Below are 13,751 nucleotides of genomic sequence, written 5' to 3'. Positions count from 1 at the left end.
GACCACAACTACTGGTTCGGTGGGGTTGGGGTGGGCTGGCTTTAACCTGTCCAGTGTAAACAGTTCCCTCTTACCACCGATGTCAAGTGTGAAAATGGATCCTGAACACTGGACGACTTTGTACGGCCCTTCGTATGGTCTTTGTAGAGATGCTGTGGACGGACCCCGCCTGATAAAAACATACTCTGCAGAGTACAGCTCGCTGGGGACATAAGAGGCCCGTGTGCCGTGTCTGGGCGATGGTGGGGGTGTGAAGGAGTCCAACTGGGCTTGGAGGCGGAGAAGTAGACCGTGTGGTGACTGCTGGGGGTTGTGAGGTACGTTGACAAACTCACCGGGTAGGGCTAGCGGTGCACCATAGACCAGCTCAGCTGATGATGCCTGTAGGTCTTCTTTGAGTGTTGAGCAGATGCCCAGGAGCACCCAAGGCAGCACATCCACCCAGTCAGGGCCGGTGAGGCAGGCCAGAAGTGCCGACTTAAGGTGGTGGTGCAATCACTCAACTAGCCCATTAGCCTGTGGGTGATAGGCCGTGGTGTGATGTAGCTCGATCCTCAGTCTGTTGGCGAGCTGTGCCCAGAGCGCAGAGGTGAACTGGGTGCCCCGATCACTGGTGACATGACTCGGGACGCCAAACCGGGCAACCCAACCGTTCAAAAGCACTCGGGAGCAGGAGTCCATAGAGGCATCTGGCATCAGGATTGCCTCGGGCCAACGAGTAGTGAAAAGATAACGGTTAGCTTGGGAAACGGGTAAGGGACCGATGAAGTCCACATGTATGTGACTGAACCATTCCTGGACACGTTTGAAATCTTGTACGGGCGCTCTGGTGTGCCTGTGTACCTTGGAAAGCTGGCAATGGGTGCAGGTTCTGGTCCAGTCCACAATCTGCTTCCGAAGCCCGTGCCAGATGAAACATTCTGCCACCATATGGACCTTGGACCTGATGGAAGGCTGGGAAAGGTCATGGATATGGTGGAAGATTTGCCTGCGCCACTGCTGAGGAACTACTGGTCGCGGGGTGCGCATGGAGACATCGCACAGTATGGTGCCCTTACCGTGAGGAGTCGGGAGGTCCTCGAACCGCAGGCCTGTGATGGCAGTCCTGAAGGCCCATGTCTCCTCGTCAGACTTCTGGTCCCTGACGAGCTGGTCGAAGTCGTGGTCGGGTATCAGCGCGCAAATGGCCGGTCATGATAGTGCGTCGGTGACCACGTTATCTTTCCCCGCCTTGTGTCGAATGTCAGTGGTGAACTCCGACACAAAGGAGAGGTGACGTTGTTGGCGGACTGACCAGGGATCTCTTGCCATAGCGAGCGCCTGAGTGAGGGGTTTGTGGTCGGTAAAAATGATGAAAGGCCTCCCCTCCGGGGGGGGCGTGGCAAGATGGCGTAGAGTCTAGACGTGTAGTCTCGACCTCTCTGGCCGAATTTTTAAGTACCCATTTTTAACTCTTTGTTTTCAAGTTTAAACATTTTAAATTTTAGTCTAAAGTATTAAGGAACTGTTATGGCCATTAATGGTAAAAAGATTAAACCTCAAGTGCAGAAGAAATTACATTTTCGGAGTGTTGAAGATTTAGGGCCGAAACAGCTTGCTACAGCCTCAAGTTTAATTTCTTCAGTGCCTAAACCACAAAGATTGCCTGTGGGAGCTGAAAAAAAATGACTACTTCTCACCAAGAGAAGGACATCGCTGGAATTACCCGTTCTCAGGAGGAAGGTGCGTGTGCCCACGAAGTGGATCCCGATTCTGGCAGCCTGCCGACTTTAACGGAGGGAGCATGCAGGAAGATGACTCCATTGCTTGAAATGCCTCAGGAAGTACTCCAACCTGAATATCTTGATCTCTTCCGTGAGTTTTTGAAACAACAGCGAGTTGCGGAGGGAGACCAGCATCGACCCCCTCAAGATGTCAGCGTGCCATCGCTGGGAGTCCAGACCCACAGTAAAACTGTTAAACTGCCTGTTGTCAAGATGCAGCAGGAGCTGCAGTTACCTGGTTTGGCCACTACGTTAGAGAAAGCAGGGCTGAGCTTTTCTGAATTACAATGTAAATAGTTAAACGCTGTCATCCAGCCTATGATGAATGAAATGACTCGAAGGATAAGTTTAGAACTGAAAACAGTTAAAATACGTGTGGAAGCATCTTGTGAAGATTTTTAAAAATTTCAGTCTGCTTTTTTGGAATGCAACAAGTGGCTTCTAATACAGAAAAAGAGTTGGAAGTTGAAAAATCCGTTAAAGAATTGCGAGAACGTGAGAGGGAGTTAGAGAGGAAAGTAGATTATTTGGAGAATCAAAGTAGAAGGAATAATGTGAAAATCGTTGGTTTGCCTGAAGGTATGGAAGGACAAGATCCTCTTCGTTTCTTAAAACAATGGATCCCACAAGTATTGGGGCAAGAATTTTTCTCTGGAGGCTTGGTATTGGAAAGAGCTCATAGAGCCTTAAGAACACCTCTGCCTGGTCAACCACCGAGACCTGTGATAATTCGATGTTTGAATTATTTGGACAGAGAAGCAATATTTCGTCTAGCAGTGCAAAATGCAAGACGACAAGCTCTGTTATTGATCAGAATAGTAGAGTTTTTTTTAAATCCAGATATGAGTCAAGATGTTATTCAGCGTCGGTGTCGATTTAATCCAGTTAAAGAAGTTTTGTGGCATAAAGGCTATAAGTCTACTTTTCGCTATCCGGCAGTGTTGAAGGTGTTTTATGAAGACTTTCAATCTCAGTTTTTTGAGAATGATCGTGAAGCAATGATTTTTGCTGATTCATTGCCAGATGCAAGAGGACAAAGATGTAGTCCACCATTGACTCCTAAAGAAAAATCTGGTTGTTCTGGAAATGGCAGAAATGGGAGAAATGGGAATGGAAAGAGTCCAACTTCTCTTGAAATGGGGTCTCCGAGTTTGGAATCTCTTGGATGAATAGAAGAACTTTCTTATTCTTACATGTACCACCAGGTACATGCCCAGCAACCCACGATCGAAAGTTCTATACTTGCGCTCTGGCAGGTGAAAAATTTGGCTAAAGAATGCCAGTGGTTTCCAGTGTCTGTTCACCTGCTGACAGCCATGGCAGAGGCATCGACGGAGAGTGCCATATGCAGGCCGGTGCGTGGGTGGACGAACAGAGTAGCCTTTGCAAGGGCATCTTTCGTGGCTTCGAATGCCCTGCTTGCCTCTGGAGTCAGGCAAGTGTCTTGTTTTGTCTTTGGCCGCGATGAGGGTGAAGAGCGGCTGCTTGATGTCCACAGTGTCTGGAATGAAGCGGTTATAGAAATTGACCATACCCGCGAACTCTTGTAGCCCTTTGAGATTATCCGGGCGTGGGAACTCCCTGATTGCAACGACCTTCGTAGTGGCAGGTGTGGCTCCTTCGGCTATGATGGTAGGGCCCAGGAACCGTATGGACTCTTTCCCGATTTGGCACTTGGCCGGATTGATCGTTAGGCCGAAGACGGCCAGTCGGGAGAAGAGGGTACACATGTGAGACTTGTGTTGTGCCTGGTCTCTGCTGGCGACAAGGATGTCATCCAGGTAAATGAATATGAAATTCAAATCCCTACCCACTGTGTCCATAAGGTGCTGGAAGGTCTGGGCAGCGTTCTTGATCCCGAATGGCATGTGTAGGAACTCGAACAAGCTGAGGGGGGTGATGATGTCTGTTTTGGGTGCGTCCTCGGGGTGCACTGGGATTTAATGATACCCACGCACCAGGTCGACCTTGGAAAATACCCTCGCGCCATGCAGGTTGGCGTAAATTCTTGGATGTGAGGGATCGGGTAACAGTCAGGTACTGTCGCCGTCATTAAGCCGTCGATAATCTCCGCAGGGGTGCCAGCCGTCAGAGGCTTTCGGGACCAGGTGGAGTGGTGAGGCCCAAGGACTTTCGGAGCGTCGAATGATCCCCAGCTCAAGCGAGAACTCTTCCTTCGCTATCTGGAGCTTATCCGGTGGGAGCTGGTGTGCCTTGGCGTGGACCAGCGGGCCTTGGGTGGGGATGTAATGAAACACCCCGTGGCATGGTGAGGCAGTGGAGAATTGTGGCTTGAGGAGGGACAGGAACTCATCCAGGATACGCTGAAACTCATCCTTGGGCGTGCTGACCATGGCCATCGGTGGCTGCTCTGTGCGGGAGGCATTGAGGCGAATGGATTGGAAGGTACAGGCATCTACCAGTCGCCTACCTCAAATGTCGACCAGGATTCCATGGGCGAGGAGGAATTTGACACCCAGGATGGCGGTTGGAAGGGACGAAATGGTGAACCTCCACGAGAAATTATGCTGGCCAATCTGGAAGTGGACGGTCTTGTCTCCATATGTTCAGATCTCCATCGAATTGGCTGCAAGGAGGGGAGGTCCTCGAGGCCGGTTCCAGGACACAATGGCTGTGGCCGGGATGACGCTGATATGGGCCCTGATGTCGACGAGGAAGCGTTGGCCACTGACTGAATCCCACAGGTAGAGAAGGCTGTGTTCTTGGCCAGCCGCCGCAGCCATTAACAGCGGCCGGCCTACTCGTTTCCCTGGAACGAGCAGGGCTGATGACACTTCCGAGCCTTGGCTCCCCAGTGCTGGTGGAAGAAGCAGAGGCCTGAAGTGGATGGCTTACTTCTGGCTATGCTCTTTGAAGCCCCTGGAGGGGCTGGGTGTTCCACCGCAGCGCTAGTGGTCATGCCCGTGATCATGGTGTGGTCATTGCCCGTGACTCGTAACCTGCTGGACTGCTAAGCCGTCCGGGAATCGTTCAAGCCATAGCTCCTGAGCCTTTTGTGTGACCTTCCTAGGCTTGACGAAGCTCTCCTGGGACATTAACAGCCTTCAGGAATTTCAATTTCTTCAGGAAGATGCGCTCGAAGAGTGGGCAGTTGGTGTGATCGCCCATGAGCATGAGCATCTCGTCCATCAACTCGATTTTTCTGTCCCCCAAGGCATCGAGGTGCAGTATCCGAGCGATATGCTGGTGCCTGGAGAGGTCGAGGGAGCCGGTAGCACCCACTTGATGGTCCCGTACTTATCTTCCGCGGGTGGGTGCTGAACAAGGTGCAGCACTTGTTTGGCAGTGGCCTGGTCCAGGGCGGCAACCACATGGTAAAACTTGGTCGACTCCGATGAAATCTGGCGGAGGTGAAACTGAGCCTCTGCGTGGCTGAACCAGGTCTCTGGCTCCTGAACCCAGAAGTCAAGAAGCTTGATGGCTATAGTGTTGATCGAAGAGTCGTTCATGTTGGGTTCAAAGACGTTTGAACCTGTCAGGGTCACCAATTGTAGCGGCGGCTACACTGCTAACTGAACCAGACGGGTTGAGTTCAGTGAGCAAAAACTGATTTATTGCAGGTTGCCTGGCTGGTCTTATACTCCCAGCCCAAACCAGGCTGAGAACTGCGCTGGGGGGCCCCAATGTCACCGGGGCGTCACGTGGGTTTCCAAGGGCGGGCTTCTGAGCTCAGTGTTGAGGTCGGGAGGAAACCCCCGATGGTGCCATTTTGGCCGGCTGCCCCGCCGCGTGCGTGACAAGCGGGTCCGGTTCACCTGCCTAATGGCCTACTGCCACAGTAGATTATAAACTTGCATCATGTAATTGTGCACAGACACACACATTTATTTTTAAAAGACTCATATGTCCTTTTTTCATTGGTGTTCCAGTAAATTGGCCGTGCAGTATCCCGGGATAGGAAGCCGTTTGTGCTGGTTCCACTGGGCCACCTTTAACCGAGATAATGAATACATTCATCCCCGGAGTCTACCTTTGAATGGAATGGAATGAATGGACATTGTTATTTTTCCACTGGTTTTATCAGCACCCCAGCATCAGCTGATGCTGGGGATATGAGGCCGTCAATCCACAGCGTGATTTGATGTCATTTGACACTGGGGTGCTGATTGTTTTCCTTTTCCACTGGTCCCTTAACTGGTTAATTCCCCGTTAATTCCTGGGGCAAGGTGCCAATGGAAAGGGGGGCTATAGATAACAATTGAATAGAAAGGCCTTTCCAACTTCTCTATGCCAACCAAGCTCCTCCCACTTGCCTGCATTTGGCCCATATCCTTTCAAACTTTTCAGATTTTGCTTTTTGAATATATTTTGAACTTTAACCTGAATGTTACAATTGTCCCCACATCCACCACTTCCTCTGGCAACTTGCACCACATACCCACCACCCTCTGTGCATAAAATATGCCCATCTTTCCCATCTCACTTTAAATCTACGCCCTTAAATTTTGGACTCCCCTACCTGAGGAATATGCTCGGACTATACACTATGTCCATACCCTTCATGATTTTATAGATCTCTAAAAGTGCATCATTCAGCCTCCTATACTCCAGGGAGAAAAGTCTCAGCCTATCCAGCCACTCCTTATAATTCAAGCCGACCAGTTCTGGTAACATTTTTGCATATCTTCTCTGCATCATTTCCATCTTAATAATACATTTGCTGGGAGACCAAGACTGCACACAATACTTCAAGTGAAGTCTCACAAACATCCTGTACAGTTTACATCATGACTTTCCTGTTCTTGTCCTCAATGACCTGATCTTTATAATATCAGGAGGCTCATCCCAAATGTTTTTTTTTCTGATGCTTGATTGCTATAGTTGAGGAAAAGAAACTTATTTGTCTTGGTTGAGGTAAGGGTTAGTGATGCATGGGTGGTGAGATCCATTGGCATGGAATGGGGTCATTTTACGGGGTAGGGTGGAGGAGCTCCTATTTCCTCTACGCCAGAAGACACTTTATTTTTTTCCAGAAAGCTCTCATTACCTGCCAGGTTTACAGGGCTTAGGAACTCCTGCCGATCTAGCTCTAGTCTGGAAGATGAGGGGAGGCTGTGGCACAGCTCTTCAAATCAACAATGAAATGACCATCTTGCCTTCAGGTGGGATACCTATCCCCCATTGACCTCAATTACATGAAGAAAGGGCACATTGTAGTTAGGTTGGAACCAGATTTGGATCAATTAATATGTTTACCCCACCTGTTTTTAGAGATTATTTGAACACCAAGAATGCAAGTCCTTCACAGAAAGAAAGTATTTGGCTTTGAAAGAGGTCACCATGCACTTAACATTGCACATTTTTCACTTCTAATGTATAACCAGTTTTCTGCAGGATTATATACCCTCTATTACCTACTTTCCATTTTGCAGAGAGATAAATGCATTGATTATCACAATCTATAAAGTAAAGCCTTCAGTGGAAGTGCAACCTGGTAGCCACATAGCATCCACTAACAGGTTTCTAAAATGAAACCAGAGAGGATTTAAATACACCATATTACATTTAGCCTAAACTACAGTATTCTACATTACATATAAATGCCCTGCCATATTACCCTTTACATGCAAAGGCAAAACTTGCAGAATATGTCTTGAAAACCTTTTGTCTACAAGCTTTTGCTGCAGTAGAGGTTTTTTTTGAAACAAATGTGAAAGCCTCACCTCCACCTGGTCCATCAGAATATTCATTCGTTTATTTAATTCACTTATCATGATCATCTTTGCCATCTTAATCTGATTTTCCACCTTCGTCCGCACTTGCATTACTTCATTTAATCTACAAGACAGATTTTTATTTCAATGAAAATGCAGTTGAATGGGCAATGCATTCGCACTACTTTACTAGATTGCTACAGAAACCTTTATCAGCTCCAGTAATTGGTATAAGTATTTTTTTTTAAAGCTCTACAGGCCATGATTCTGTACCAACAATTGCCCAAAAAAAATCAAAAGATTTGCCCTCTCCGAATGGGTGGTGAGGAAACATTTTGGGAAGCTAATCCTTATCCTTATCTTCGTACTTTCCAAGTTAAATCAAAGGACGTTACCTGTCTTGTACTTGTTTTGCTGAGTTCTGGATTTTGACTTTCTTCTCTTCCATTTTCAGAGACAGCTCATCCAAAATGACCTTCTGATTCTGTAAAACATCTTCCAGATATTTGAAACTGTGGGTGAATATTTTTAAAAGAAAAGAGTGTTACAAAATCAACATCTGTGCAGCCACTAACAAACCTTTGACTTTATAGTCATTTTGGTTCTTGCATAGAGATACTTTTGACACAATCTACTCCTGACCACCATGAAAGTAATTCCTTCCGGCAATCTACTAAGGTGCATTTCACTCAAAACTGCATTAACAAATGCAGTCTCTTACTTCGGGGGCATTTATCCAATACGTTTGACATTGGTTTTGAAAGTTAACAAAAGTCCCTGCATCGCAATATTAGAACATTGTAATATTTCCAATAATTACATGTTGAATAGCACTCTGCTTCTTATTCACCTATACTTACCTGTGTTCTTTGTGTTGTGTTAGTTGGCAACTCCAGCAGGCCAGCATGTCACAGGTCTCACAAAATAGTGTCAGTGGCTCTTTGGTGTGAAGTGGACAGAGCAGTGAGAGCTCATTGACTTCATCCTCATCTCCTGAAGGTTGAAGAAAACAGTACTCAAGAGTGTACTCAGAATAGAAAGAAATTTGAAAATTAATCCTATCAATTAATTGAGCAATTCTTGAATACAGCAGATTTGTAGAAAGAGGCTAGAGCAGCCAATGTATTGGTTTTAGCATAAATTTCTGATTCCACAGGTACAACCGTTCAAAGTACATGATATTTGGCTTCACCAGCCAAGTTTATTGTCATCCGATTGTACAAGCACAATCTGACGAAACTGTGTTCTCCAGTCCTCAGTGCAAAACATGCACTCACACAAGCAGACATAACACACATACAGGGCAAGTATTTTATCTAATACAAATAAATAAAATAATATTGTTTTGTACATATGAGAGTCTCAGATGGATAGTGTGAGCAGTTCATTTGGACGTTCAGCATTCTCACTGTCCGTAGAAAGAAGCTGTTCCTCAGCCTGGTGGTGCTGGCTCTGATACTCCTGGATCTCTTCCCTCATGGGAGCAGTTGTAAGATACTGTGAGCAGGGTGGAAAGAGCCCTCAATGATCACGTCGATGTTGGGGGGGTGGGGGGGGGGGGAGGCGATGGTGGGGAGGGAGACTTCAGTGACCTCCAATCCATTTCTCTGCAGTAATCGTACCACACTGTGATGCAGCCGGCCAGGACGCTTGATAAGAGTTCCGAATGAAGGATGACATAATGATGGCCAGTTTCCTTGCCCACTTCAGTCTTCACAGGAAATACAATCGCTGTTGCGTCTTCCTGACAAGTGAGGAGATGTTGAGTGTCCACAATAGGTTACTAGTTAAGTGAACTCTAAGGAACTTGATGCTCTCCACTCTCTCAACTACAGAATTCATCTTGTTCATATTGAGACTCAGGTTATTACTCTCACACCATTTCATGAGACTTTCCACTGCTTCTCTGTAGCTATTCAGCTAACAACATTCTTTATTATTCAGGCACTAATATATGCAACAATTATAATAGGGGAACATTTAGCTATTATTTGGCTTTTCTTTATTCTATTTTCCATGTTATTATTTTAACTTTTAACTTACAACTCATGACTTAAATAAAATATTCTAATTTTTAAAAACATTAAAGATCCCATAATTATCATATCCAAATTCCTCATTTTTCCAAATATTCATTCTAATGATTGTGTAAAATATTATATTTGTAATATTATACAAAAATAAATATTTAATTGGCACAATAACTGTGGATGTACAGTAAAATATGTGGTATTCGGCTCTTTGGTGAATTGGTAGATGCCAGATAAGTTTTTTTTTTCGGTTGCTTGAGATTAGTTTACAATGCCTAACTAATACATTAGTTAGGAATTAAGAATAAACAGTTTCAAAGACAAAAGACAAAAATATTACACTGTACTTTACAGTGAACAAACTTCACTTACATGAAAATTTCAGTCTCCTTCTTTGAAAACATTTAACTGTTGCTGCATCTGTAAGTTCCTCCCCCTCCATGGATAAGCTCGGGAGCTCAGATGGGTGGGAAGCCAAGGTGAAGATGTGTGGTCATGGCATCGGGAGCTTGGATGGACAGGCAGTCAGGGCCAAAACTGGATGGCGGGGGGGGGGGGGGGCGGGATGACTTTTACACAGGTCATATGGAAAACACGCAAACCCCCAAAAAAGGGGGTCGACTATTACATGGGATTGACTATTACATGAGTAGGTGAAGTCTGATAAGTTTCTGGGGCCTTAGCTCTCAACAAAATGTCCATGATCATCTTCTCAGAGCAACTAGGGATTTTGCACTGATATCATTAGTCATAATATGGAGCTCAATCTTTATTTCATATTAATTCATAAAAAGTAAATGAGAAGTGTGCAAAATATACCTATCTTTATTTTTCTCACATTTATGCAAAAAAATAAAGATGGGAGATGAATGGCTTGTAAGTCTTGGTGCATAATTTCAGCACACAAGGGAGGCATGGTCAGCGTAGCAGTTAGCGCAACCCTGTTACACCACCAGTGATCAGGACCGGGGTTCGAATCCTGTGCTGTCTGAAAGGTGTTTGTACAATCACTTCGTGTCTGCGTGGATTTTCCCCGGGGTGGGGGGGCTGTAGGTTCATTGGGCGTATTTGGGAGGCTCCAGCTCATGGTCCAAAGAGGCCTTTTACTGTGCTGTATGTCTAAATAAAGGGCTCAATTCAAGAGTCTTCAGAACTATAAAGCTGGCACCGCAGATTCCCCATAAAAACTTTAACAAAATCTCAAGGCCAATACACTTTAGCAAGGAGCTAGGTTTTCAAAGAAATGCCGACCTATCCCAGTGGAGTGACTGGAATTAGTCTACAGTCTTCATTTAGCAGTGATTATAACTGGCTTCCCGCCATCATGAAATTCCACCCATTGTCTTATTAATTTCAAAAATAGATATTCACAAAAAATACAGAAATTCAAATCAACTTTTTTTTTAACAAACCACATAATTTCATTTACTTTGTCTGCATGGCGACAATTCTCCTTCACATGCAATGCCACAAAGTAAAAAAAGATGGCCTTCTCTCTATTCTGTCTCTGCATATATGCCAGCATTTGAGGGTGTGCCAGTTTATTTAGGTGGTATTGCTGACAATTTGTTAAGATGAAATTGTTTAATTATGGTCCCTTAAGTATAAGCAAGCTACCATAAATACTAATGCAATTGCCGATCCCATGCAATAGTCGATTTCCCCTTTTTTGGCCCAAAAATTGCACATTTTCCATATGACCTGTATAAAAGTTGATCCCCCTATTTTTGGCCTTGACCACCCTTCCATCTGAGCTCCTGAGGCCTCAAACATGGACCCTTGCCCCACCCGCCCGAGCTCCCAATGCCCTGACCACCCACCCAAGCTCCCGACTCCCTGAATGCCCACCCATCTGAGCGCCAGACACCCTGAATGTGGACTTACTACCCGGTTCCATCCATCTGAGCACCTGACACCTCAAACATGGACCCTTGCCCCGAATGCCCACCCGAGCACTCAACATCCGACCACCCACCCATCCAAGCTCCAGACGCCTCGAATGCCCACCCATCTGAGCTCCCTCACCCTGAACGTGGACACACGCAGATCCGTCCATCCAAGCTCCCGACACCACGAACGTGGACCCTTGCCCAACTGCCCCCGAGCTCTCAACGCCCTGTCCAACCTCCTATCCAAGCTCCCAAAGCCCCAAATCTGAGCTCCCAATACCCAGAGCGTGGATATACAACCTGGCTCCATCTTTCGGAGGTCCCGACACCCTGAACACAGATGCTCGCCCGAACGCCTGGCCTAGCTCCCGACACCCCAATCACCCACCCATCCAAGCTCCCAATGCCCCGAATGCCTGCTCATCTGAGCTCCCGACACCCTGAACACAGACTTACCATCTGGTTCTGTACGTTCGAGCACCTGATGTCTTGAACAATGCAAGTATGATCCATGTAAAAGTCAACCCCTCCCCAAATTTAGCCCAAAAAAATGATCCAGAAAACTTGACAATTACATGAATATATATTGTAAGTGACACATCACACCATCAAAGAGTCTGTGGTCATTTCCTGTATTCAAACATAGTTGCAGGACCTATCAAACTTTGTGGGTCTTGGAAACTGTACAATACCTTACCTGAGGTTAACAACTTATGAAGCATTGTACCTTCTCCGTGCAAATGCTCTTTGGAACATGCACCGCATAGCCACTTAGTGCAGTGTGAACAGAACTTGAAGGCTGGTTTCTTTTCACAATTTGAGCAGTGCTGGCAAGAATTAAAAAAAGCACACTTTCAGCTAATTACTTCAAAAGCTGTAATCACATCCTCTAAAACTAAGTTATTACAGTATCATCCTTAACAAGAAATAGCACATTACTTGCTACTGTTCAGAGACTAATATCTTCTGAGCTATTATCTAGCTTTTTAAATTCAGGGATACAAAATAATATTCAGGGTCACACATTTGAGATTTCTTCCTTGAAAACATCAATGCATTGTTTGCTGCTAAACTTGCTACAAGTGTCCTTTCATGCATAAAAATAGTCAATTTCCCCCCCCCCCCCCAAAAAATTAGCTGATGGCTTTGTATACAATACTGCAAAAAAAAAAGCCACTGTGATTCCAACTACAAAGAGGAGCGGAAGGGCCTTATCAAGCCACAGTGCTCTATTCAGCTGGCCAACAGAAAACAATACATTGTAATAAAATGCTACTTTCAGAAGAATAAATAATTGGAACTGCAAGGGAATAAGATCAGAAATATTAGTGAAGATTGTTTTTTAAACCAGGATAAGGAATCATAAGGTCTTCCCAGTGATGTTCAAGAACTGAAAGGTGAAAGTCCCCACAATAGCTTGGAGCAATTTCTTGTTGCGTGCAATGTTTCCACTCGCAATAAAACCTGGCATTCTTTACAGGGTCGTAGATACTTTAGAGCATCCACTCTCAACCCTTAGGACTCTGCGTAAAGTTTATGGGCCCCATTCTTGTGAAGCAGTCAAGTTTTGGTTTCTTCAATACTTCTCTCCTACCAACTAAATAAAAAAAACAAGAACTATTTATATTATGTGAGGTGAAAAGAAAACAAGGCTTTTACTATAAATGTGCTGTGGCCCCCGTTGAGAACAGCTGCTGTAAAAAGAGCCGTGATGACAGCACTGCAGTGGGTGCAGACCTGGGTCAGTGGAAAGTGAAGAAACTGTGCTGTTCCGAAGAGTTCAACCGCAGCACTAAACAGGCCTTAAACAGCCTGTTAAAGGAGCAGATAGTGTTTGTAAGTAAAACCCTGCAACTGCAGGGGTCTGTACCCAAGATGGCAGCACCTGTGCTTAGCATTGGCAACAAGGGGCTTCAGACTCCAGGGAGCAGCAGATTGGCCCACAGCACCAGAGCAGGGAGAACCCCATCCCTCCTCCCATCGAGAAGGAGAAGCAGAGGAGACGAGCCTGCGGGATGGTGACCACAGCAGTGAACTAGCAAGGGGCTCAGCGGCTGAGGGAACCACACAGGCTGCAAGCAACTTACGGTCGTTTGATTCGCACAGGCTGCGGGCTGCTGGAGATGGGCTCGTTGGAAACAAGTTTTGCAGCCGTGCAGCCAAGATTTGAGAGGGTGTCGGGGCAAGAAGGACCTTGAGCACTGAAGGCTTCCTGATCATCTCCAAGGTTTGGATCTGGAGCTCGGGTTGCCGATGAATTGAACAGGAGCCTGTGCAGCTGCAGAGGCTGTGGGCGTGCTGGAGAGGTATCCACAGACACTCACCGACTCTGAAGGGACTCTCTTTTGGTGGCTTTTTGTCTATCTTACGGCAAGCAGAAGGCTATTTTGTATA

General features: G+C 46.0%; 1 protein-coding gene across 13 annotated transcripts in view; it reads right to left on the bottom strand.

Moving 5' to 3' along the window:
• Positions 1 to 13,751, bottom strand: part of trim66 (tripartite motif containing 66) — a 337,321-nt gene that overhangs the window by 65,292 nt on the left and 258,278 nt on the right. For 12 of the 13 annotated variants that reach the window (XM_069897347.1, XM_069897373.1, XM_069897330.1 and 9 more), the window contains 4 exons: positions 12,055 to 12,184; positions 8,299 to 8,431; positions 7,834 to 7,950; positions 7,448 to 7,562 (listed from right to left, as the gene is read on the bottom strand). In XM_069897347.1, the coding sequence (XP_069753448.1) occupies positions 7,448 to 7,562; positions 7,834 to 7,950; positions 8,299 to 8,431; positions 12,055 to 12,184 (495 nt within the window). The remainder of the gene's footprint in view (positions 1 to 7,447; positions 7,563 to 7,833; positions 7,951 to 8,298; positions 8,432 to 12,054; positions 12,185 to 13,751) is intronic. The other variant, XM_069897288.1, reaches the window with a different exon arrangement.

The sequence above is a fragment of the Narcine bancroftii genome, chromosome 1 (assembly GCF_036971445.1).
Source record: "Narcine bancroftii isolate sNarBan1 chromosome 1, sNarBan1.hap1, whole genome shotgun sequence".
NCBI lineage: Eukaryota > Metazoa > Chordata > Chondrichthyes > Torpediniformes > Narcinidae > Narcine > Narcine bancroftii.
Note: the sequence above shows the minus strand (reverse complement) of the source record. Positions and strands in the feature narration are given on the sequence as shown.